The 25104-nt window shown below is 43.7% G+C and overlaps 1 protein-coding gene and 1 long non-coding RNA gene across 3 annotated transcripts in view; both read left to right on the top strand.

The window, feature by feature from the left end:
* The first annotated feature begins 349 nt into the window (after nucleotides 1-349).
* The window catches only part of LOC118400620 (serine/threonine-protein phosphatase 4 regulatory subunit 1-like), a 30199-nt gene continuing 5444 nt past the window's right edge, over nucleotides 350-25104 (top strand). The window contains exons 1-17 of one of the 2 annotated variants that reach the window (XM_052474045.1): nucleotides 350-593; nucleotides 4354-4398; nucleotides 6454-6583; nucleotides 7208-7314; nucleotides 7563-7705; nucleotides 8006-8152; nucleotides 10632-10736; nucleotides 13296-13361; nucleotides 14908-15066; nucleotides 15312-15436; nucleotides 18033-18472; nucleotides 19128-19453; nucleotides 20405-20458; nucleotides 21371-21556; nucleotides 22090-22251; nucleotides 23247-23347; nucleotides 24071-24191. In XM_052474045.1, the coding sequence (XP_052330005.1) occupies nucleotides 587-593; nucleotides 4354-4398; nucleotides 6454-6583; nucleotides 7208-7314; nucleotides 7563-7705; nucleotides 8006-8152; nucleotides 10632-10736; nucleotides 13296-13361; nucleotides 14908-15066; nucleotides 15312-15436; nucleotides 18033-18472; nucleotides 19128-19453; nucleotides 20405-20458; nucleotides 21371-21556; nucleotides 22090-22251; nucleotides 23247-23347; nucleotides 24071-24191 (2424 nt within the window). In that variant the 5' untranslated portion in view covers nucleotides 350-586. Of the gene's footprint in view, nucleotides 594-4353; nucleotides 4399-6453; nucleotides 6584-7207; nucleotides 7315-7562; nucleotides 7706-8005; nucleotides 8153-10631; nucleotides 10737-13295; nucleotides 13362-14907; nucleotides 15067-15311; nucleotides 15437-18032; nucleotides 18473-19127; nucleotides 19454-20404; nucleotides 20486-21370; nucleotides 21557-22089; nucleotides 22252-23246; nucleotides 23348-24070; nucleotides 24192-25104 lie in introns of both variants that reach the window. The other variant, XM_052474044.1, reaches the window with a different exon arrangement.
* Nucleotides 17179-17596, top strand: LOC127910395 (uncharacterized). Its single transcript, XR_008074656.1, has 3 exons — nucleotides 17179-17314; nucleotides 17387-17458; nucleotides 17495-17596. It is a non-coding gene; the product is annotated as an uncharacterized LOC127910395 (long non-coding RNA).

The raw sequence follows: 25104 nt of genomic DNA on the forward strand, positions 1-25104 counted from the left end.
CCTAAAGCTATTAATGTACATAGCTAGTTAGCACTCCTGTCAAGTAGCTAGCTACAGCTACTCATAGCTGGCTAGCTAGTTTTATAGTTTATGAAGCTAGTTACGGTTTATAGGCTTCTCACTACAGGCTAAGCCAATTTGCCAACGTAAAAATCTATGTCATATACATTTTTTTTTAGCAAACTAGTGTCATAATTTTGTCTGACATGCCGAAAATGCAGCCGTGTTGATTCATTTCCACACTGTGTGGCCTCCAGAGTATGACTCGTGACTACAATTTGCATTGAATTGTGGGTCATATCAACCCCACAAGTGATCAAAGTTCTTCACTCGCTCCCTTGAGCTAAAGCGAGGGTGAGGGGAATTAGTGATTTGGACCTTCACTTAAGATGGCAATCAAAGTGGGTAGTGTGAGGGCAGAGGAGATCAAAAATTGTTGTTTGGACTGCAGCTATACTGTATTTGTTAAAATGGTGGAAGCCCTCACTGGCATTGCCCCTGCTACGATAGTCTTCTGGCCACCAGAGGCCTCTATCATTCTCTATGGTGACAGCCCAAACAATCGATCACCGAGCATATAATCAAGATGGCAGGTATGTGGCTAGCTATGATAATAACGTTTATTCGAAACTTTAACGAAATCGTGTTTGTCCAAATACTGTTTAGGGTGTCTTGTGAAAAGTAGCCTACATTGACACAATTTCTAGATTTATTGTGTGTTTTCAAGCAATAAGGATAGCTAGCTATCGTTACATGGGCAGCAAGCTGTGTTTTCAAGCGAAAGGGATATCTTAGCTAGCCAGTTCTAGTGTTTATATCTGCCTGTTGACAACACAAACACTGCACATGTTTCTAGGTATGGGTTGTAGCTATAATGTATTGTGTGTTAGGTCAATTTAAAATGTAATGTTAGTTAAATGTCAGGTCGACTTGCTTTCATGCCTAAACTACTGTATCTTGCTAGCTAGCTTGCTAGCCTTTACATCGATATCTTGGCATTCCAAATCCATTTTAAAACAATGGTATGCAGCAAGCAAACTACCTTGTGATTTGGCAACCGTATATAACTTTCCAATACTAGCGCAAATTAGGTCCGTGGCTCATGTTAGTTAGTTATTTTCATTGGCTGAAACAGCATACATTAAATTGTTATGGGAAAGGTTTGTTTTTGAGTTGGATGAACATTTCCCAGTTCTGTTTTTTATTAACATTGGCTGGCCACTGTTCTCTTGGTTTTACTTGTTACCACTGGATTAGGCTAAATGCCCCACTAGCCAGCAGATCCGAACCGCTTGTTTACAGCTGTACTAGGGTCAGACAGCATTCCTGTGTGTATTGAGGGGTCCGATTAATCACCCCCTTGCATATGATTTGGAACCTGGCTGCCTCCCAGCTGTGATCCAGGTGCCCCTCTCTGTCCGACAGCGAAGTTGGCTCAAAACAAATGTGAGGTTGTATTAAAAACAGTTCAATTTAATCTCAAATGTAATTATTTATAGTTATACAATTGCTGACATGTAGTCGCTTGAGGATACAAGCTCAAGTACACAGTACAAATATAATAATTATGAAACCATTAAATATTTTGTATTTCCAATTCAACAAAACTGTATGAATACGACTTGGAATTACTTATGCTTTCTAAATATTGTTTAATCAGATTATAAAATTACTAAGATTTGACCTTAACTGTAAAATACATATTTGTATGCTTAGTGTTAGAGAAAATGTGCATATTTTCTAAAGGTCTCTCTTGTTCAAAACATCTGCCCCCATCACTGTGAACATCTCACAGAGCTATAGTTTGGCTTCCTAAACTCATTAGGAACTCACCTTTAATCTTATATTAATCTTGTTTAAAATCTTAATTATTTTAGACAAATGGCTATAAATCAAGCTCTGAATGTGCTACAGTGATGAAACCAGTCTCTCCTGCTGAGTTATGATGTAAGGATGGCAGGGAACTCGGTGGCTGTGACGTAGGGTTCAATTGTTTTCAGATTTTACATCCTATGTCACACAGGCCGGAACAAGAATAGACTAACGAGTTTCAGCTCAAAGGTCTTTGTTTCTGGCCATTTTGAGCCTGTAATCGAACTCACAATTGCTGATGCTCCAGATACTCAACTAGCCTAAAGAAGGCCAGTTGTATTGCTTCTTTAATCAGAACAACCGTTTTCAGCTGTGCTAACATAATTGCTAAATGGTTTTCTAATGATCAATTAAGCCCTTTAAAATTATAAACTTGGGTTAGCTAACACAACATGCCATTGGAAAACAGGAGTGATGGTTGCTGATAATGGGCCTCTTGTAGATATTACATAATTTGGTTGTTGTTGCCGTTTCCAGCTACAATAGTCATTTAGAACATTAACAATGTCTACACTGTATTTCTGATCAATTTGATGTTATTTTAATGGACAAAAATACGTTTTTTTTTTTTTTTCAAAAACAATGACATTTCTAAGTGACCCCAAACTTTTGAAAGGTAGTGTACATATTGGTTGTTTAGCTCCAGGACACTCACAAGACCAGTCTGGATGTAGCTGGGTACCAGTTTTTTAAAAATTATATAAGTACAGTGCTTTCGGAAAGTATTCAGACCCCTTGACTTTTCCCCTCCCATTTCCTACATTACAGCCTTATTCTAAAATAGATTACATTTGATTTTTTCCTCATCTACAAACAACCCATGACAAAGCAAAACCAGGGTTTTAGAAATGTTTTTTTTTTTTAATAATGACGTACATAAATATTCAGACCCTTTACTCAGTACTTTGTTGAAGCAGCTTTGGGAGTGATTACAGCCTCAAGTCTTCTTGGGTATGATGCTACATGCGTGGCACATCTGTTTATCCCATTCTTCTCTGCAGATCCTTTCAAGCTCTGTCAGGTTGAATGGGGAGCGTTGCTGCACAGATATTTTCAAGTCTCTTCAGAGATGTTCGATCGGGTTCAAGTCTGGGCTCTGGCTGGGCCACTCAGACATTCAGAGACTTGTCCCAAAGCCACTCCTGCATTGTCTTGGCTGTGTGCTTAGGGTCCTTGTCCTGTTGGAAGGTAAACTTCCGCCCCAGTCTGAGGTCCGGAGCACTCTGGAGCAGGTTTTCATCAAGGATCTCTCTGTACTTTAATCTGTTCATCTTTCCCTCGATACTGACTAGTCTCCCAGTCCCTGCCTCTGAAAAACATCCCCACTGCATGATGCTGCCACCACCATGCTTCACCGTAGAGATGGTGCCAGGTTTCCTCCAGACGTGAAGCTTGGCATTCTGGCTAAAGAGTTCAATCTTGGTTTCATTAGACCAGAGAATCTTGTTTCTCATGGGCTGAGAGTCCTTTAGGTGCCTTTTGGCAAACTCCAAGAACCTTCTTCCAAGTAGCCACCCTTTGCCTTGATGACAGCTTTGCACACTCTTGGCAATCCAACAATTGCAATCCAATGCTTTTCCAACAGTCTTGAAGGAGTTCTCACACATGCTGAGCACTTGTTGGCTGCTTTTCCTTCACTCTGTGGTCCAACTCATCCCAAACCATCTCAATTGGTTTGAGGGTGGGTGATTATGGAGGCAAGGTCATATGATGCAGCACTCCATCACTCTCCTTCTTGGTCATGTAGCCCTTACACAGCCTGGAGATGTGTTGGGTTTTGTCCTGTTGAAAAACATATTTCATAGTTGTGATGTTTGTTATTTTTTTATATTTTTTTTACCTTTTCTTTAACTAGAACAAATTCTTATTTTCAATGACGACCTAGGAACAGTGGTTTAACTGCCTATTCAGGGGCAGAATGACAGATTTGTACCTTGTTTGCTCGGTGATTCTACAACGTCTTCACTATTATTCTACAATGTAGAAAATGTTAAAAAATAAAGAAAAACCCTTGAATGAATAGGTGTGTCCAAACTTTTGACTGGTACTGTATATATTTTTTCAAATAGCAAAATGATCCTTGGTATGGCCATCATCTCAAAACATACTCAGTGTGACATTACAAATGACTTACCAACGGTTGTTGTTTTAATCTATTTTTTATTTTTCTATTTATTCTGACTTAGACTCTTAAGGATTAAGACTATGCAGAGCTGGTGCATGATACGGCATGGAAAACATACCTCAATCCAAGGATGAGAAATGCGTTGTACTCTGAATTTTCCCATTATGTCAACTGTTACAGACAAGATTGAATGACTGCAATTTTTTTGCTAGCTTGCCCCTTTTCTCTCTTACGTAACATAGTAACAGTTGATGGATTTGCTAATCCCCAGCTCGTCGTATAGCTGGCATTTGGCTGAAGGTATTAATGATTTTATGTTTGTAAAAATCTGTCCTCATCGCCATTCCATTTTGCAGGTCTGTCTTTATATTTTGAAGATGGCCATGATGATTTGGATGACTGTGAGTATTTCCCCCTCACCAATATGTTTCAAATGCCATGTTGAATTCTTGTGAAGTTCATGTAGAAAGATTTACCGAGGCACATACAATGCAGGATTTTACTGACACCTTCCAAAGTGTGGTGAGGGAAGCCTGTAGTTTCTGGTTGACCGTCTTGGTCCACATGAAATGTAAGGCTGTTGCATTTTACATTGACATTGTAGTCATTTAGCAGATGCTGTTATCCACAGCCACTTACAGGAACAATTACGGTTAAGTGCCTTGCTCAAGGGCACATCAACATTGTTTTCTTTACTTAGTCAGCTCGGGGATTCAAACCAGCGACCTTTCGGTTACTCGGCCAACACTCTTTACCGCTAGGCTACCCCCTAACTTTGTGTCAGGCAAGCTATTATTACCAATATCCATCTATCCCTCTTGTCATAGGCTACTCATTTTGTCACTGAAACAGGCAGTGCAATAGCTGTCACTTTTTCACTTTGCTTACTATGTATATTGAGGTTAAATGTGGTGTCTTACTACTTGCGCCAGGGTTAACCCAAAGCACACTTATATCAACATTATAATTCTAACACTGAGCCTAATCTGACAGCAGTGGTTCCTTGTCTGGGTGACAGTGCTTACTTGCAGTGCATTCGGAAAGTATTCAGACCCCTTGACTTTTTCCACATGTTGTTACATTACAGCCTTATTCTAAAATTGTTTTTTTTTAATTAAATGTATGTCATCAATCAACACACAAAACCCCATAATGATGAAGCAAAAACAGTTTTTTAGGATTTCTTTGCAAATGTATAAAAAAATGACCTGGAAATATGACATTTACATAAGTATTCAGATCATTTGCTCAATATTTTGTTAAAGCACATTTGACAGCAATTACAGCTGAGATTCTTCTTGGTTATGATGCTACAAGCTTGGCATACCTGTATTTGGTGGTTTCTCCCATTTTTCACTGCAGATCCTCTCATGCTCTGTCATGTTGGATGGGGAGCGTCGCTGCACAGCTATTTTCAGGTCTCTCCAGAGATCTTTGATCGGGTTCAAATCTGGGTTCTGGCTGGACCACTCAAAGACATTAAGAGACTTGTCCCGAAGGCACTCCTGCATTGTCTTGGCTGTGTCATTAGGGTCGTTGTCCTGTTGGAAGGTGAACCTTTGCCCCAGTCTGAGCCAGGTTTCCTCCAGACATGACGCTTTGCATTCAGGCCAAAGACTTCAATCTAGGTTTCATCAGACCAGAGAATCTTGTTTCTCATGGTCTGAGAGTCAATTAGGTGCCTTTTGGCAAACTCCAAGCGGGCTGTCATGTGCCTTTCACTGAGGAGTTGCTTCGGTCTGGCCACTCTACCATAAAGGAATGATTGGTGGAGGGCTGCAGAGATGGTTGTCCTTCTGGAAGGTTTTCCAATCTCCACAGAGGAACTCTGGAGCTCTGTCAGAGTGACCATCGGGTTCTTGGTCACCTTCCTGACCAAGGCCCTTCGCCCCCGATTGCTCCGTTTGGCCGGGTGGCCAGCTCTAGGAAGAGTCTTGGTGGTTCTCTTCCATGTAAGAATGATGGAGGCTGCTGTGTTCTTGGGGACCTTCAATGTTGCAGAATTTTTGCTCTGACATGCGCTATCAACTGTGGGACCATTTATATAGACATGGTGTACCTTTCCAAATCATGTCCAATCAATTGAATTTACCACAGGTGGACTCCAATTAAGTTGTAGAATCATCTCAAGGATGATCAATGAAAACAGGACGTACCTGAGCTTAATTTCGAGTCTCCTTGCAAAGGGTCTGAATACATATGCAAATAAGATTTCATACATTTGCAAAAAAAAATCTAAAAACCTGTTTTTGCTTTGTCGTTATGGGGTATTGTGTGTAGATTGATGAGAAAAACATTTTATTGAATCAATTTTAGAATAAGACTGAAACGTAACAAAAGTGGAAAAAGTAACTTTCCCGACTGCACCGTACCTTGTCTCCACACTCACTCACCTCAGCGTGAACCAAACATGTTTGTGAAGTTGTGATTTTTTAAACATTTTCTTTCCCGGATAGTTGGGTTTGATGACTACGGATCAGAGTGCGAAGGGATTCGGATCACAGCTTTTCTGGATGCAGGGCAGGACAATCTCACCCCCCTGGGGAGACTAGAGAAATACGCTTTCAGCGAAAATGTCTTCAACAGGTAGGAACGGAAATTATGATGCACTTGCAAACACGGCACAGGGAAGCAAAAGTTTAGACGTAATGTGATGCTCATGATGACTGCCATTTGTTTTTGCAATGTAATGACCACAGTACACATTGTGGATTTAAAAGTTCTGGTTCTTGTGAATTCACCAAACCTGGGCTCATGCCATGGCATGGCTGTAATATAACAGATGTCGGGCATCAGTGAATGGGCTGAATGTAGGCTGGGCATTCCATACTACCAGGTCTTTTCACCCTGTGCTTCAAGACATGAACTCACGAGGCGCCACGATTGTTATGACGGGCATAGTTTGACCTTGGTGTTTCTGATTTGGTCTCTTCTTGCTTTCTGCTCAATCAACGATAAAAATCTGCCTGATGCCCTCAGTGGTTTTAAAGACGTTAGCATACACATCACCTCTCCAAACACCTCCATTGCCCCCAGTTGAACTCCACTCATGGGAATTAATTTTTCATGCTCTGCTTGTTGAGTAATTGTGGTGATTTCCAAGTGCATGTGTGTAATTTTCTCATCAGCTACGGGCCGGTAGCACTGTGTTGTGCTACTTGGGCTAGATCTTGGCACAGGCACTAACTTGGGGCTTGTGTTGCTTTCTAGGCAGATCGTGGCACGTGGGTTGCTTGATGTGCTTCGAGAGTTCAGTGACAATGAGAATGACTTTATCAGTGTCATGGAGACAGTTGCCCGAATGTCTGAAGATGGAGGTAGATGTTGTTGTTTTTATCTGTCTCATATTATTTGACATCTGTCAATTGTTTGTGACGTTGGGGTCAATTCCATTTTAATTCCTGTCTCTTGAATTGGACATGGAAGGTTAACGATCCACTGGAGTAAAATTGAATAAATCCATTGACTAACTTTTACATGCAATTAACCCCAAATAAAAAAGTTTTGTTAGAACTTTTTTTGTACGCATGTTTGTGACCATCTCCCTCTTTGTGTGTGCCCTCAGAGCCCACAGTGCGCGCTGAGCTGATGGAGCAGGTGCCCAACATCGCAATGTTCCTACACGAGAGCCAGCCCAACTTCCCAGCAGCCTTCTCCAGATATCTGGTGCCCATCGTGGTTCATTATCTCACAGACCCCAATAACCAGGTAGGAACACACAGGACTGCCAACAGACTACAACAAAACTGTGACATTAATTTAAGCAATTGTGATTAATGACACCCCTTGCTTGTCATTTGTGTCTATGAATTGTAAATGTTATTGGAAATTCAACGAGCTTGCAATACATTAAACAAATTCTAGGAAAAAAGGCTACCATAGTGAACTGAAGAGAACACGTGCAGCGCACAATCAGTGTGCATTTCCAGGCTAAGTAAACACTATATATTGTATAGCATATTTTGAAGTAAAGCCGTCAGTACTTACAGAGATGGTATTTTTCCCCAGGTGAGGAAGACCAGTCAGGCGGCCCTGTTGGTGCTGTTAGAGCAGGGCCTCATCTGCAAAGGCGACATGGAGACCAAGGTGTGTCCTGTTCTACTGGACCTCACCGAGCCCAGCAGCGACGACGACTACAAAATAGAGGCCGTCGCGGTAATATGACTTTGGCTTTGGGTTTACTGATGATTCAAGCTCACATTTAGTTACGTTTCAGCCTTATTCTAAAATTGATTTTTTGTTTAAAAGCCTCATCAATCTACACACAATACCCCATAATGACAAAATGAAAACAGATACCTTATTTATATAAGTATTCAGACCCTTTGCTATTGATCATCCTTGAGATGTTTCAACAACTGTGAGTCCACATGTGGTAAATTAAACTGATTGTACATGATTTGGAAAGGTACACACCTGTCTATATAAGGTCCCACAGTTGACAGTGCATGTCAGAGAAAAAACCAAGCCATGAGGTCAAAACAATTGTCCGTAGAGCTCCGAGGCAGGATTGTATCGATGCACAGATCTGGGGAAAGGTACCAAAAAATACCTGCAGCATTGAAGGTCCCCGGGAACAAAATGGCCTCCATCATTGTTAAATGGAAGAAGTTTGGAACTACCAAGACTCTTCCTAGAGCTGGCCACCCGGCCAAACTGAGCAATTGGGGAAGAAGGGCCTTGGTCAGGGAGGTGACCAAGAACCCGATGGTCACTCTGACAGAGCTCCAGAGTTCCTCTGTGGAGATGTGAGAAACTTCCAGAAGGACAACCATCTCTGCAGCACTCCACCAATCAGACCTTTACGGTAGAGTGGCCAGACCGAAGTTTCACCTTCCAACAGGACAACAACCCTAAGCACACAGCCAAGACAATGCAAGAATGGCTTTGGGACAAGTCTCTGAATGTCTTTGAGTGGCCCAGCCAGATCTCTGATTTTAACCCTATCAAACATCTCTGGAGAGACCTGAAAATAGTGGTGCAGCGACGCTCCCCATCCAACATGACAGAGCTTGAGAGGATCTGCAGAGAACAATGGGAGAAACTCGCATACAGGTGTGCCAAGCTTGTCGCGTCATACCCCAGAAGACTTTGAGGCTGTAATCACTCCGAAAGGTGCTTCAACAAAGTACCGAGTAAATGATCTGAATACTTATGTGATATTTATGGTTTTTATTTTGAATAAATATGCACAAAAAAAATGCTTTGCTCTTGTGTGTTGATTTTATAAGGGAAACAAACAATAAAATCATTTTTAGAATAAAGCTGTAATGTAACAAACTGTGGGGGAAAAAGGCAAGGGGTCTGAATACTTTCCGAAAGCACAACACAAAGACATATAGGACACAGTTGCAAGAGTAGTGGTTATGAGGCATTCTACCAAAAACACGTCAGACAAAGATGATATTGGCTCAGACTGATCCCTGGATGGGAAGAATGAGGAAATGGGCTAAGACTGAGCCCTGGATGGGAAGAATGAGGATATCGGCTAAGACTGATCCCTGGATGGGAAGAATGAGGATATCTGCTCAGACTGATCCCTGGATGGGAAGAATGAGGATATCGGCTAAGACTGATCCCTGGATGGGAAGAATGAGGATATCTGCTCAGACTGATCCCTGGATGGGAAGAATGAGGATATCGGCTAAGACTGATCCCTGGATGGGAAGAATGAGGATATCGGCTAAGACTGATCCCTGGATGGGAAGAATGAGGATATCTGCTCAGACTGATCCCTGGATGGGAAGAATGAGGATATCGGCTAAGACTGATCCCTGGATGGGAAGAATGAGGATATCTGCTCAGACTGATCCCTGGATGGGAAGAATGAGGATATCGGCTAAGACTGATCCCTGGATGGGAAGAATGAGGATATCTGCTCAGACTGATCCCTGGATGGGAAGAATGAGGATATCGGCTAAGACTGATCCCTGGATGGGAAGAATGAGGATATCGGCTAAGACTGAGCCCTGGATGGGAAGAATGAGGATATCGGCTAAGACTGATCCCTGGATGGGAAGAATGAGGAAATGGGCTAAGACTGAGCCCTGGATGGGAAGAATGAGGATATCGGCTAAGACTGATCCCTGGATGGGAAGAATGAGGATATCGGCTAAGACTGATCCCTGGATGGGAAGAATGAGGATATCGGCTAAGACTGATCCCTGGATGGGAATAATGAGGATGGTTGTTAGTGGACCCTAGCCACAATATTGAAGTCAATATGAGATGCAGCTTCAGAGGAATTTGCAGTGGGTAGACAAGTCAGCATAAATGCAAGGTCACTACCACCAGTACTGTTTTTATAAAAAGGGTTTATTTTTGTAACCTTGATGATGCTTTCTCTAATACGGTTAGCTGTGGAATGGTAAGGCTGTGTGGAATGCCCAGCTGAATCCTCCACCAAGTCCAACAGTGCTGTTTGAGAATCAAGCACTGTGCTTCCTTTGTGCTCCGATCCATGTGGAGGTGTAAGGGTGCCCCTAGACGCAGATCTTGGGTCAGTTTAGCATTTTCCCCAGCAAACATTTTTTAAGATTGGGGGAGGGGAAGCTGATCCCAAATCTGTACTCTGGAGCCCCTGTGGATTCCATTAGAATTCCATTGATTGTGATCCTCTCTCCCTGCTCTGTAGATCATGTGTAAGCTGGTTACCATGCTGAGCAAAGAGACCGTGGAGCAGCTGTTGCAGCGTTTCTGTGAGCTGTGCAGCGACGCCAGGCTCTTCCAAGTCCGCAAGGTAAACTCAAACACACAGTTCTCCGGATCCAACTCGAGCGCAGTTTTGACAATAAACATGACACACTGTTTATGGTAGTCGCTCAAGGATTGTGTTTCCCATCTTGAATCTTCCGAAATGTTCACAAACTGAATGAATGCAGTGTGTTTTGTGATTCAGTATGACTGCCTAAACTATCTGTTTGGAATTGTAATCCCCTTGGGAACATAGTGCCAGTTGGGGAGGGGTATTTATTTTGGAGGTTTTCCTTTTTTTTATTTTTTTTATTTCACCTTTATTTAACCAGGTAGGCTAGTTGAGAACAAGTTCTCATTTGCAACTGCGACCTGGCCAAGATAAAGCATAGCAGTGTGAACAGACAACACAGAGTTACACATGGAGTAAACAATTAGCAAGTCAATAACACAGTAGACAAAATGGGCAGTCTATATACAATGTGTGCAAAAGGCATGAGGAGGTAGGCGAATAATACAATTTTTGCAGATTAACACTGGAGTGATAAATGATCAGATGGGCATGTACAGGTAGAGATATTGGTGTGCAAAAGAGCAGAAAAGTAAATAAATAAAAACAGTATAAAAACAGTATGGGAATGAGGTAGGTGAAAATGGGTGAGCTATTTACCTATAGGCTATGTACAGCTGCAGCGATCGGTTAGCTGCTCGGATAGCTGATGTTTGAAGTTGGTGAGGGAGATAAAAGTCTCCAACTTCAGCGATTTTGCAATTCGTTCCAGTCACAGGCAGCAGAGTACTGGAACGAAAGGCGGCCAAATGAGGTGTTGGCTTTAGGGATGATCAGTGAGATACACCTGCTGGAGCGCGTGCTACGGATGGGTGTTGCCATCGTGACCAGTGAACTGAGATAAGGCGGAGCTTTACCTAGCATGGACTTGTAGATGACCTGGAGCCAGTGGGTCTGGCGACGAATATGTAGTGAGGGCCAGCCGACTAGAGCATACAAGTCGCAGTGGTGGGTGGTATAAGGTGCTTTAGTGACAAAACGGATGGCACTGTGATAGACTGCATCCAGTTTGCTGAGTAGAGTGTTGGAAGCCATTTTGTAGATGACATCGCCGAAGTCGAGGATCGGTAGGATAGTCAGTTTTACTAGGGTAAGCTTGGCAGCGTGAGTGAAGGAGGCTTTGTTGCGGAATAGAAAGCCGACTCTTGATTTGATTTTTGATTGGAGATGTTTGATGTGAGTCTGGAAGGAGAGTTTGCAGTCTAGCCAGACACCTAGGTACTTATAGATGTCCACATATTCAAGGTTGGAACCATCCAGGGTGGTGATGCTAGTCGGGCATGCGGGTGCAGGCAGCAATCGGTTGAAAAGCATGCATTTGGTTTTACTCGCGTTTAAGAGCAGTTGGAGGCCACGGAAGGAGTGCTGTATGGCATTGAAGCTCGTTTGGAGGTTTGATAGCACAGTGTCCAATGACGGGCCGAAAGTATATAGAATGGTGTCGAGGTGGATCAGGGAATCGCCCGCAGCAAGAGCAACATCATTGATATATACAGAGAAAAGAGTTGGCCCGAGAATTGAACCCTGTGGCACCCCCATAGAGACTGCCAGAGGACCGGACAGCATGCCCTCTGATTTGACACACTGAACTCTGTCTGCAAAGTAATTGGTGAACCAGGCAAGGCAGTCATCCGAAAAACCGAGGCTGTTGAGTCTGCCGATAAGAATTTGGTGATTGACAGAGTCGAAAGCCTTGGCGAGGTCGATGAAGACGGCTGCACAGTACTGTCTTTTATCGATGGCGGTTATGATATCATTTAGTACCTTGAGTGTGGCTGAGGTGCACCCGTGACCGGCTCGGAAACCAGATTGCACAGCGGAGAAGGTACGGTGGGATTCGAGATGGTCAGTGACCTGTTTGTTGACTTGGCTTTCGAAGACCTTAGATAGGCAGGGCAGGATGGATATAGGTCTATAGCAGTTTGGGTCCAGGGTGTCTCCCCCTTTGAAGAGGGGGATGACTGCGGCAGCTTTCAATCCTTGGGGATCTCAGACGATATGAAAGAGAGGTTGAACAGGCTGGTAATAGGGGTTGCGACAATGGCGGCAGATAGTTTCAGAAATAGCGGGTCCAGATTGTCAAGCCCAGCTGATTTGTACGGGTCCAGGTTTTGCAGCTCTTTCAGAACATCTGCTATCTGGATTTGGGTAAAGGAGAACCTGGAGAGGCTTGGGTGAGGAACTACGGGGGGGGCGGAGCTGTTGGCCGAGGTTGGAGTAGCCAGGCGGAAGGCATGGCCAGCCGTTGAGAAGTGCTTATTGAAGTTTTCGATAATCATGGATTTATCGGTGGAGACCGTGTTTCCTAGCCTCCTGAGCTTATAATGACTGTAATGTGCCTTTGTGTGTCCCAATGTTGCCCCTTATTATTCAGAACCAACCGTATTAAGTCTATAAGGCCGACACGGGTAAATACTTTTTAGAATAAAGGGTATGTTTGTTTTGTTGGTTTTTTTTCCTCCAGTTGTGCGAGTGAGCAAAAAAGCTGCATGAACAAACCATTTTTAACAGGTTTTTGACACTGTTTTGCTTCAGGTGTGTGCAGCCAATTTCGGAGAATTCTGTTCCATTGTGGGCCGGGATGCCACAGAGAAACTACTGGTGAGTCACTAGGATGTTGCTTTATTTCATCCTTGCACTCAAAGATACAGTATCAATCAATCAATCAATCAATCAATCAATCAATCAAATGTATTTATAAAGCCCTTCTTACATCAGCTGATGTCACAGAGTGCTGCACAGAATCCCAGCCTAAAACCCCAAACAGAAAGTAATGCAGGTGTAGAAGCACAGTACCAGTCAAAAGTTTGGATACACCTACTCATTCAAGGGTTTTTCTTTACTTTGACTATTTTCTACATTGTAGAATAATAGTGAAGACATCAAAACTATGAAATAACATGTGGAATCATGTAGTAATCAAAAAGTGTTAAACAAATCAAAATATATTTGAGATTCTTCTAAGAAACCACCTTTTGCCTTGATGACAGCTTTGCACACTCTGTCACAAGTTTCCAATATCCTCGCCCACGTGGACATTATGTAAGAGTAATGTAATCAAATCAAATTCATTTGTCACATACACGTGGTTAGCAGATGTTAATGCGAGTGTAGCGAAATGCTTGTGCTTCTAGTTCCAACAATGCCGTAATAACCAACGAGTAATCTAACCTAACAATTCCAAAACTACTACCTTATACACACAAGTGTAAAGGGATAAAGAATATGTACACAAAAATATATGAATGAGTGATGGTACAGAACGGCATAGGCAAGATGCAGTAGATAGTATCGAGTACAGTATATACATATGAGATGAGTAATGTAGGGTATGTAAACATCATATTAAGTAGCATTGTTTAAAGTGGCTAGTGATATATTTTGCATCAATTTCCATCCATTCCCATTATTAAAGTGGCTGGAGTTGAGTCGGTGTGTTGGCAGCAGCCACTCAATGTTAGTGGTGGCTGTTTAACAGTCTGATGGCCTTGAAATAGAAGCTGTTTTTCAGTCTCTCGGTCCCAGCTTGGATGTACCTGTACTGACCTCGCCTTCTGGTTGATAGCGGGGTGAACAGGCAGTGGCTCGGGTGGTTGTTGTCCTTGATGATCTACAGTGCCTTGCGAAAGTATTCGGCCCCCTTGAACTTTGCGACCTTTTGCCACATTTCAGGCTTCAAACATAAAAATATAAAACTACATTTTTGTGAAGAGTCAACAACCAGTGGGACACAATCATGAAGTGGAACAACATTTATTGGATATTTCAAACTTTTTTAACAAATCAAAAACTGAAAAATTGGGCGTGCAAAATTATTCGCAAGGCACTGTATGTATATGCCAATTATTTTATGGTCCTACTGCATTCTGTCCCGTATCAACACTTTTCAAACTTTTGGTGCCAGGGAGAATGACATAGGCTAGTCACCTTGACTACTTTATTAATGGAGCCTCCACCATGTATATCTCACTAGGTCAGGACATTTAATCCTCCATATATCCATGATATTTGTGATTTCCTTAAGTGCAACCTACCTTTGTCTAATAAGATATTCTCGTTTTTCATCTGAAAATGTTTTGCAACAGTTTGCCACGATCTCCACGAATGAATACATCCCTTGTAATGATTATCTTCTGTCACTGCCCAGATGTCCAAGTTCTTTGACCTGTGCTCTGACAGCCTGTGGGGCATCCGGAAGGCGTGCGCAGACTGCTTCATGATCGTCTCCAACTCCACCTCCCCTGAGGTGCGACGCACTAAACTGTCCCCCCTTTTCAGTAGCCTCATCAGTGACCAGTCTCGCTGGGTAAGAGACTGTACACACACACACACACACACCCACACACACCCATACACACACACACAGTATAAACATCATTCTATTCTGGTGTTGTTTGTATGAGATGTTTTTCCGCATGAATGACCACGTATTACAATAATAACAGTGATGATAGATTGACGGTGAACATCATAGAGATGCATATATTATTATGTGTGTTACTACGTTGTTGTATTTAATGACGTGGTCGACACGCTCTCTTGACCCTCCAGGTGCGCCAGGCTGCCTTCCAGTCTTTGGGACGCTTCATCTCCACCTTTGCCAACCCCTCCAGCACGGGCCTCTACTTCAAAGAGGACGGCACACTGCTGGAGGTCCCCACGTGTCCCTCTGACAGGTTAGGACACAAACACAAACCAACAGCAAAACACACACATTGTCACCGCACCACTCTGGGTCCAAAAAAACACTATTTGAAATGTACCATACTAGTAAAACTCTTGTTTTCACTTTTGAATTTAATATAAATAATAATATATGCCATTTAGCAGACGCTTTTATCCAAAGCGACTTACAGTCATGTGTGCATACAATTTAGAGTTGTGAGTGTTGTGATTTTATTATAGTTATAATGAATGTAAGTGTCGATAGGACATCAGTCAATTAATATCATCTTGTGTGCGTCTTCAAGCAATGGCATCAGTTGGATTTCATTTAGCTGTTATTAATTCACCGTATGTGTCTATTATATTCTGAAGCTACACTGAACATATCCCAGTGATCAAAACAATCTTGAAGCGTGATTTCCGATTGGTCAGACCAGCGTTGAATAGTCCTCACCCCAGGTGCTTCCTGTTTGAGTTTCTGCCAATAGGAGGGGAGGAGCAAGATGGAATCGTGGTCTGATTTGCTGAATGGAGGGCGGGGGAGGGCATTATATGCATTCTGGAAGGTAGAATAACAATGGTTGAGAGTTTTAGCAGCTGTTATTCCTTGTCCTAACAGTTGACACAATTTTGGTAACTTTCACTTGCTTGACACTTTGTCATACCTTTGTTTGGTTGTAGTGCGTAACAGTCTACGGTTCTCTTTTTGTTCCCATCATCTTGACATTTTTCAGCACTGTTGTACTCCACCATGGCTGTGTAGGTGCTGAATTTTGCGCAGAGGGAGATAGCTCCTGTTTCACTTTGTTCATGGTGCGACCAGAATTGTTTTCTTTACAAGCCAACTTATTTTCTAATGACAGTGAAGTGAAGAAATTTTCCATGGTGACATTTGTCCCCTTGCCAGCATAAGGTTCCATAAGCCTCATCACCACATTCTCCCACACTCTCTCACCTGCTGCCTCATGTGGATATCTTCCCAGATATTGAAAGCAGTTCAGCATGTACATTTACGCACACTCTCGCTGTCTAGCCTGTATTCCCTGTAGGCCAGAGTAGACTGATAAGACCGCTCATCAACTCACCCATTCTCCCCCTTTCTCCCCAACATACTTCACTTAATTTATTTAATCTGTTGTTATATTTGTGAAATTAGTTTAGTTTAGATTCAGTTTCATTATCGGGGTGATTATCAGCTGGGCACTGCACTTTCAAATGTTGGGAGGAGTGGAGCAGGACCTACTGTTGGGAGGAGTGGAGCAGGACCTACTGTTGGGAAGAGTGGAGCAGGACCTACTGTTGGGAAGAGTGGAGCAGGACCTACTGTTGGGAAGAGTGGAGCAGGACCTACTGTTGGGAAGAGTGGAGCAGGACCTACTGTTGGGAAGAGTGGAGCAGGACCTACTGTTGGGAAGAGTGGAGCAGGACCTACTGTTGGGAGGAAAGGAGCAGGCCCTACTGTTGGTAGGAAAGGAGCAGGCCCTACTGTTGGTAGGAAAGGAGCAGGCCCTACTGTTGGTAGGAAAGGAGCAGGCCCTACTGTTGGTAGGAAAGGAGCAGGACCTACTGTTGGGAAGAGTGGAGCAGGACCTACTGTTGGGAAGAGTGGAGCAGGACCTACTGTTGGGAAGAGTGGAGCAGGACCTACTGTTGGGAAGAGTGGAGCAGGCCCTACTGTTGGGAAGAGTGGAGCAGGCCCTACTGTTGGGAAGAGTGGAGCAGGCCCTACTGTTGGGAAGAGTGGAGCAGGCCCTACTGTTGGGAAGAGTGGAGCAGGCCCTACTGTTGGGAAGAGCGGAGCAGGCCCTACTGTTGGGAAGAGCGGAGCAGGACCTACTGTCGGGAAGAAGGAGGTAGAAAGGAGCAGGCCCTACTGTCGGGAGAAGGAGGTAGAAAGGAGCAGGCCCTACTTTTGGGAGAAGGAGGTAGAAAGGAGCAGGCCCTACTGTTGGGAGAAGGAGGTAGAAATGAGCAGGCCCTACTTTTGGGAGAAGGAGGTAGAAAGGAGCAGGCCCTACTGTTGGGAGAAGGAGGTAGAAAGGAGCAGGCCCTACTTTTGGGAGAAGGAGGTAGAAAGGAGCAGGCCCTACTGTTGGGAGAAGGAGGTAGAAAGGAGCAGGCCCTACTGTTGGGAGAAGGAGGTAGAAAGGAGCAGGCCCTACTGTTGGGAGAGGGAGGTAGAAAGGAGCAGGCCCTCTGTTGGATAAGAGCAGGCCCTACTGTTGGGAAATGACTTAAAGGCCCTACTTTTGGGAGGAGCGGAGCAATGGGGGAAAACCATTCAATGAATGACATTACCTCAATCAACTGGTTGTAACTCCAGTACCTGATATTAAGATTCTAACAATGACAGTGTGTTATATAGACTTATTTTTGAAAAGTCGAGGACAGAGGCCTGCATGAGAAAAAAAATGGAGTAATAAATTAATACAATTCATGAGCAGTCAAAATCACTAGTGTTAAATGGGTTTGAATTAATGTGTGTTGTGTTGTGTCACAAAGTTGTGTTGTGATAATTTATTCCAAATGCATTTGTTTTTAAATAATGTTGATATAGTTAGAGGGAGATAATGGGGCTCTCTGATATTTGTTGGCTCTCTGTTGCAGCAATTCCCCCCTCTGCATAGAGTCCTCCAACGGCCCCACAGCGAGACCCTCACACACACCCATTAACCAAGATGGCCGCTCCACCCCATCCCTAGAATCCATGTCCAGGGGGAACAGCAGCAGCGACTCCGCACACACTCCTCCCCAAAACCAAGACGAAGGCCAGGCGTGCAACAACAACAACCTTCCTCCCACAAATAATAAAAACAAGGAGACGGAACAAACAGACCAGAATTTTAACTCTTTCCTCTACTGGAGGCCTCCGTTAGTGGATATCAGCCAGGAGCTGGAGATGCTGAAGGGCCAGGGACCTCGGACTCGGACAGAGGGAGAAAAGGAGGAGGAGGTGGTGGTGTCCAGTCTGGATCCAGCCACCTGCTCTCAGATCCAGAAGGTGTTGGACTGCCTCCAGCCCCACATGGATGACCCTGATGTACAAGGTGAGGATTGAGGGAAACATGTCTCGTCAAAGGTTGTCAATTAAGTAAAGAAATTGGTTTTGGACAAGTTGTGTTTTATGGTGACACAATGCTCTGGATATCATCCAACCTTCACAACATTATTAAACACACAGTGAACTTAATAGTCTGGACATTTAGGAGTTTGAGCGTGACCTGTGTATTCAAATCAAATCAAACTTTATTTGTCACATGTGCCGTATACAACAAGTGTAGACTTTACTGTGAAAGCCCTTAACCAACAGTGCAGTTCAAGAAGAGTTAAGATAATATTTACCAAATAGAAAAAATAAAATAAAAAGTAATAAGAAAAAGTACACAATGAGAAAAACAACGAGGCTATATATACAGGGGGCACCGGTACAGAGTCAGTGTGCGGTGGTACAGGTTAGTTGTGGTCATTTGTACATGTAGGTGGGGGTGTAGTGACTATGCAGAGATAATAAATAGCGAGTAGCATCAGTGTACAACATTTTTATTAATTGGTGGCGATTGTATTAATTGTTCAGCAGTCTTATGGCTTTGGGGTAAAAGCTGTTGGGGGCTTTTTGGTCCTAGACTTGGAGCTCCGGTACCTTTTTTATGTCACATTACAACTGTGTGTGTGTGTGTGTGTCTTTCCGCATGTGTCTCCCAGCCCAAGTACAGGTGCTCTCAGCCGCCCTAAAGGCTGCCCAGCTGGAGAGCCAGTCTGAGGAGGAGGGTCAGTCAGAGAGCCAGTCTGAGGAGGAGGGCGAGTCAGAGAGCCAGACACCAGAGGGTGGAGAACCAGATGAGGAGTCCTCCCAGAACAGAGTGACCACAGAGGACACACAGACACCTGCGCCACCAACCCAGCAGGCCAAGGACCCAGCACCCACAGAGGAACAGAAAGAGGCAGAAGCTGAGACTGAGAAGGAGCCAGAGCCTTATGAGCCCAACCCGCCTGTCCTAGTACGGGAGGACTCGGACCACAGCAGCGTGGTGAGTCAAAATGGCTTTGATTAATTGCTTTTTGACACTGAGAGACTAAATGGAACTTTGACACTGTTAATGAGACTATATTGAACTTTGACACAAAAGCCTAGTGAACAAACAGATCCTCGACCATCTTGAATCCCACCGTACCTTCTCCGCTATGCAATCCGGTTTCCGAGCTGGTCACGGGTGCACCTCAGCCACACTCAAGGTCCTAAACGATATCATAACTATTGATTAAAAAACAGTACTGTGCAGCCGTCTTCATTGACCTGGCCAAGGCTTTCTACTTTGTCAATCACCGTATTCTTATCGGCAGACTCAACAGCCTTGGTTTCTCTAATGACTGCCTCGCCTGGTTCACCAACTACTTCTCAGATAGAGTTAAGTGTGTCAAATCGGTGGTCCTGTTGTCCGGACCTCAGACTGGTATATTTGTCTGCTAGCTGACTGGTATATTTGTCTGCTAGCTGACTGGTATATTTGTCTGCTAGCTGACTGGTATATTTGTCTGTGCTAGCTGACTGGTATATTTGTCTGTGCTAGCTGACTGGTATATTTGTCTGTGCTAGCTGACTGGTATATTTGTCTGTGCTAGCTGACTGGTATATTTGTCTGTGCTAGCTGACTGGTATATTTGTCTGTGCTAGCTGACTGGTATATTTGTCTGTGCTAGCTGACTGGTATATTTGTCTGTGCTAGCTGACTGGTATATTTGTCTGTGCTAGCTGACTGGTATATTTGTCTGTGCTAGCTGACTGGCATATTTGTCTGTGCTAGCTGACTGGTATATTTGTCTCTGATAGCTGACTGGCATATTTGTCTGTGCTAGCTGACTGGTATATTTGTCTGTGCTAGCTGACTGGTATATTTGTCTGTGCTAGCTAGCTGACTGGTATATTTGTCTGATAGCTGACTGGTATATTTGTCTGTGTATCTACTCCTGTTGTTGGTCAGGATCCGGAGCTGATGGAGAGCCTGGAGGGGAAAGAGAACTCTGCTTTCAACCAGGTGTGTGAGGAGAAGTCCAAGGTCCAGGTCAGTTAGTCAGTTCTGTCAAACTTCTGAATTTCTAATAAACCTTACTGTGCACATAGAGGGACATTTATGTTCCAGTCAAGTCTGAGGTACATCTTTAATTTGTTTTGTCTGAGAATAGTAAAATGATCCAGTGTCCAAGGAATTGCGATTGACAAGATCTAGGGCCAGTGTTCCAGAACCAGATTCCGCCTAGTCCTGGTCTAGTCCTGGTCTAGTCCTGGTCTAGAATGCATATCTCCATTGATGGTGCATTTGAGTCCTGGACGGGCTTAAGCCTGGTACAGATCCAGCAGCCAACAAAAGGAAAGACGAGACAAAACAAGATAGAATTGGAATTTTATGTTGTAAAACAGCTGACTGGGGAATTGAAATACAAAAGGTTGAGCACAGTGCTGAAACTTTGCTACAAAGTTGCTAGCTACTTGTAGCAAGGTATTTAGCAAACAAGTTTCATGAAATACATGCAGCCACTGGCTAGCTCACCAATTCACTTTGTGACTTGACAACGAAATATTAGCAAGCCAGGCTAGCTAACTTCAGCTAGCCCCACAGAAATGGATATCTGGCTGAAACCTTGGTTGGCTAAACACGGAAGGTTAGCGCACTGTTATCGTATTGGCTAAACGGACACATCTAGTCTTTCGCTAAGATTTGATGTGTGGAATTTTGGAAACTCCAGCATTCGACACGAGACGTTCTGAAACTACACCATTCAGATCATGAACACGTAAAGCAGTCCATTCTCGTCTCAGCTGTTGAATGTGAATCGGGCTTTCGTCCGTGTCTGGGGAAACCAGCTCCTCTTGTCCCTTCTTCTGAGAGCTGCTGCCATGGCTATGATAGTAACAGGTTTGAACCACTCTTGCCCCCCCCCTCCTCCAGAATGTGATTCCCCAGCAGCTGCTGGACCAGTATCTTTCCATGACGGACCCGGCGCAGGCTCAGACTGTGGACACCGAGATCGCCAAGCACTGTGCGTTCAGCCTACCTGGCGTGGCCCTCACCCTGGGCCGACAGAACTGGCACTGCCTAAAGGACACGTACGAGACCCTCGCCACCGACGTACAGGTGGGTGCTTTTGGATTCAAAAGTTTTCCGTTGTGTGCCCAAGAACACGACAGAGATAAGTCGGGGTCTTCAATGATAAGAGCTTGGTTTGGAACGAAAAGTGAACAACACACTATGTATTGACATCATCTCATCACTGGAGATTGATACGTCAGGAAACAACCGTTACATTTGTGTTGGAAATCCTATGCACGTTGCTATGCTAATGGCCAGTCCAGTGACTGTTTGGTCACAGGTCTCATGACGTAATATTGACGTGTTAGTTTGCAACCAAAAGCAATACAGCTTGTCATTTTGACTTGGAGGCTGTACGGAACTTCAGTTACCTCAAATGTTTGCTTATTTCTGGGCAAATTAGATGGGACAGCGGTCGAGAGGAGAGCGTGTGCTGAAGTAGCAGTGGCTAAACTCTCAATTACCACCTCTGACCTGACAAAGGTCATGTTGACAAAACTCCTCCTAATTCTCTCTAACATGGAAACGTTTTGTGACGAGCCAAGCTAACCTCCTGGCTGTACTCATTACCCCTACAGTGGAAAGTGCGCCGGACGCTGGCGTTCTCCATCCATGATCTGGCCCTGATCCTGGGGGACCAGCTGACGGCGGCCGACCTGGTGCCCATCTTCAACGGCTTCCTTAAGGACCTGGACGAGGTGCGCATTGGGGTGCTCAAACACCTCTATGACTTCCTCAAGGTGAGACCACCATACGTGTAACGAGCAACTGTGTAGCGATTCTAAATCGGCCATCTACATAGGCTACACATTTAAAATGCAAACGTTTGGTCCACCTGCTGTGCTCTTTTACTAGCCTGGTCCCAGATCTGTTTGTGCTCTTCTTACCAACTCCATTGCTCATTGTCGAGCCAAACATTGACAAGGAGTTGCCATGAGAGCACAAACAGACTGGAACTCAGGCTACCATAATACGTATCACATGGTAAATCTAGAGTGGATTTTAAATGTGGATGGCTGACCTACTTGACCTACTTACTGAGTTCATATGGTTGTCATAGAACCAATCTCTCTTTCTCAATAACAACATGTTTAGTTTACAGGTTGACTCCTTTTACTCTTATTTAGTTTGTCTCCACTTCTTTTGATACTTGTGCCTTGCGTCACTAATAAATGATAATTTGTTGTCCAGGGGTTTTGTAATGATGGGGAAACATGATGAGGGTGTTTCCACCACGACTTTTGAGATGCGTAACTTTTGGTTTCACCCAATTTTAGCATTCTGTCATAACAAACTCATTTTCCCATCTCAAGTAAGTGTCGAATAAAGTAACTGGGTTGTACATAACAGGGTTGATGATTTCATCTTAGTCATCTTCACAAATTACTTTGTCAAAGCAACACAATAACCAGGGCTTTACAATGGTGGTTTAAACTTGGGTTTATGTGGATTCAAATCTTCCCAGAAGTCAGAGGGTGCACAGAGCGACATGTAGAAAAGCATCATTTTAGCACTTTAGTAAGTCTTTATTTATGTAAACATTTAGACTAATTGAATTCTCTATTTGGTCTATATTAAGGGGCACTTTAATTGAACAGGCTTTTAAAATTCAATATCGGTGCACAATTTATACCAAAAATATCAAAGCAATACAAAAGGCACTCATTTCGTGGAACGACCCATAACTTGGATCTGTTGCTGTGGTGTTAAAGCTTTCTGTCTTGACTTGTGGCAGCTGCTCCATGCAGAGAACAGGAGAGAGTACCTGTACCAGCTTCAGGAGTTCATGGTGACGGACAACAGCCGCAACTGGAGGTTCAGATACCAGCTGGCCGAGTGAGTCTCCCATTTATGTAGATACCAGCTGGCCGGGTGAGTCTCCCATTTATGTAGATACCAGCTGGCCGGGTGAGTCTCCCATTCATTTAGATCAGGGCTAGTCTTTCTCATTCATCTAGGATCGAGGCCTCCAGATTTCTCCCAATAGAGGGCGCACTTGCCACCAGACTGTGATGTCATGCACAATTTTAGTATTCCACTTGGATGGGCCTTCCAATGATCACAGGGTTTCATCCAGGTCAGCAGGGTGGATCAGCCAATGAATGATGCTCCTGAGCAGGATGGCATATGGCAGTAAATCACTAACATTGGGCCCGTATCCTCAGTATCTCGGTTTTGCCTTTTTTAGATCGTAATAATATTATATGGACAGATCCTAGATCAGCACTCCTACTCTGAGACAGTTTGAGACAGTTTGTGGATTCAGGTCCTGGCCCCGTATCTGTTTGTGCTCTTGTCTACTCCATCAAGCCAAACACAACAATGAATGACAGGGACTTTACATGATGGCTCAAACAGACTGTCACTCAGGTTAACATGGTGCAAAAGCAGTCGCCCTCTTGTTTTTTTTTTACTCTGCTCTCCCAATGCATATATAAGTATTGTTGGACTTCTTTGGGGAGTGAAGATATCAGAGAAAGAAAATGTTTATTTTTAGGATGACCCCCCCTGAAGAGCCAGTGTGTGTTGAACAGAACGTCTTCATGTGTGTGTCCACAGGCAGCTGATCTTGATCATGGAGTTGTACAGCCACGATGATGTGTATAACTACCTCAGACAAATAGCACTGACCCTCTGCTCAGACAAAGTGTCAGAGGTCCGGTGGATCTCTTACCAGCTGGTAGGCATGCCATTTGCACTTGAATTTGTTTGGGGGGTGAAATGATGTAACAATGTTTTGTTATTATTGTTTGACAGCCTCAAGTACTCATATTGTCCTCAATGATATGAGGTCTGCTTGTGTGCGCATGTCTGTATTGTGACAAACTTCTGTGGAAGTGACAGTCATCTCATCTCATCAGTGACCTGCCTTTCTTAAAGAATGGGAAGCATCCAAACATGGTTTGCCTCACAAATGGCTGAAAATATTCCATTGTCTGTGTCAGGACAACAATAGAAAAATAGGAAATGACTATGAAATAACTAAATATTTCAGTTGTGTATATTACTTAGTTTTTATTTGATCATCTCATCTCTGCTCAGGCAATAGCAGCCAGCCAACCATCTAACGGTATCTCTGTGCTTCCCATACTCAAGTCTTTTAGTCATCCTACTTAGCTAGGCTAGTGGCTAGCTGGTAGCTGCCTAAGTATGCTGCAGAGGTGTCTGACGAAATCATTTGACTAGTTCTTTAAAGAAGACGTGGCATAATTTCAAGACTGCTTATATCCAGCTCCTATAACTATCAATCGGGTAGAGCTACTTCGCGTACTGTCTCTATCCCTCTCGTCATGTTGTGTACATTACTCTCATGCAGTCTGTTGTGCGGGCTCTGTCCGAGCCAGGAAGAACAGGCGCAATGGATTGTGGTCATTGTATTTAATTACCACGTTTATGCGCTGAACAAGGTTGAATATTTGCTTCATGAAAACTACAACTCCCTTCAGCCCAGCATCCCACATACACTATATAGACAAAAGTATGTGGACACCACTTCAAATGAGTAGATTCGGCTATTTCAGCCACACCTGTTGCTGACAGGTGTAAAATAGAGCACACAGCCATGCAATCTCCATAGACAAACATTGGCAGTA

The sequence above is a fragment of the Oncorhynchus keta genome, chromosome 21 (genome assembly GCF_023373465.1).
Source record: "Oncorhynchus keta strain PuntledgeMale-10-30-2019 chromosome 21, Oket_V2, whole genome shotgun sequence".
Taxonomy (NCBI): Eukaryota; Metazoa; Chordata; class Actinopteri; order Salmoniformes; family Salmonidae; genus Oncorhynchus; species Oncorhynchus keta.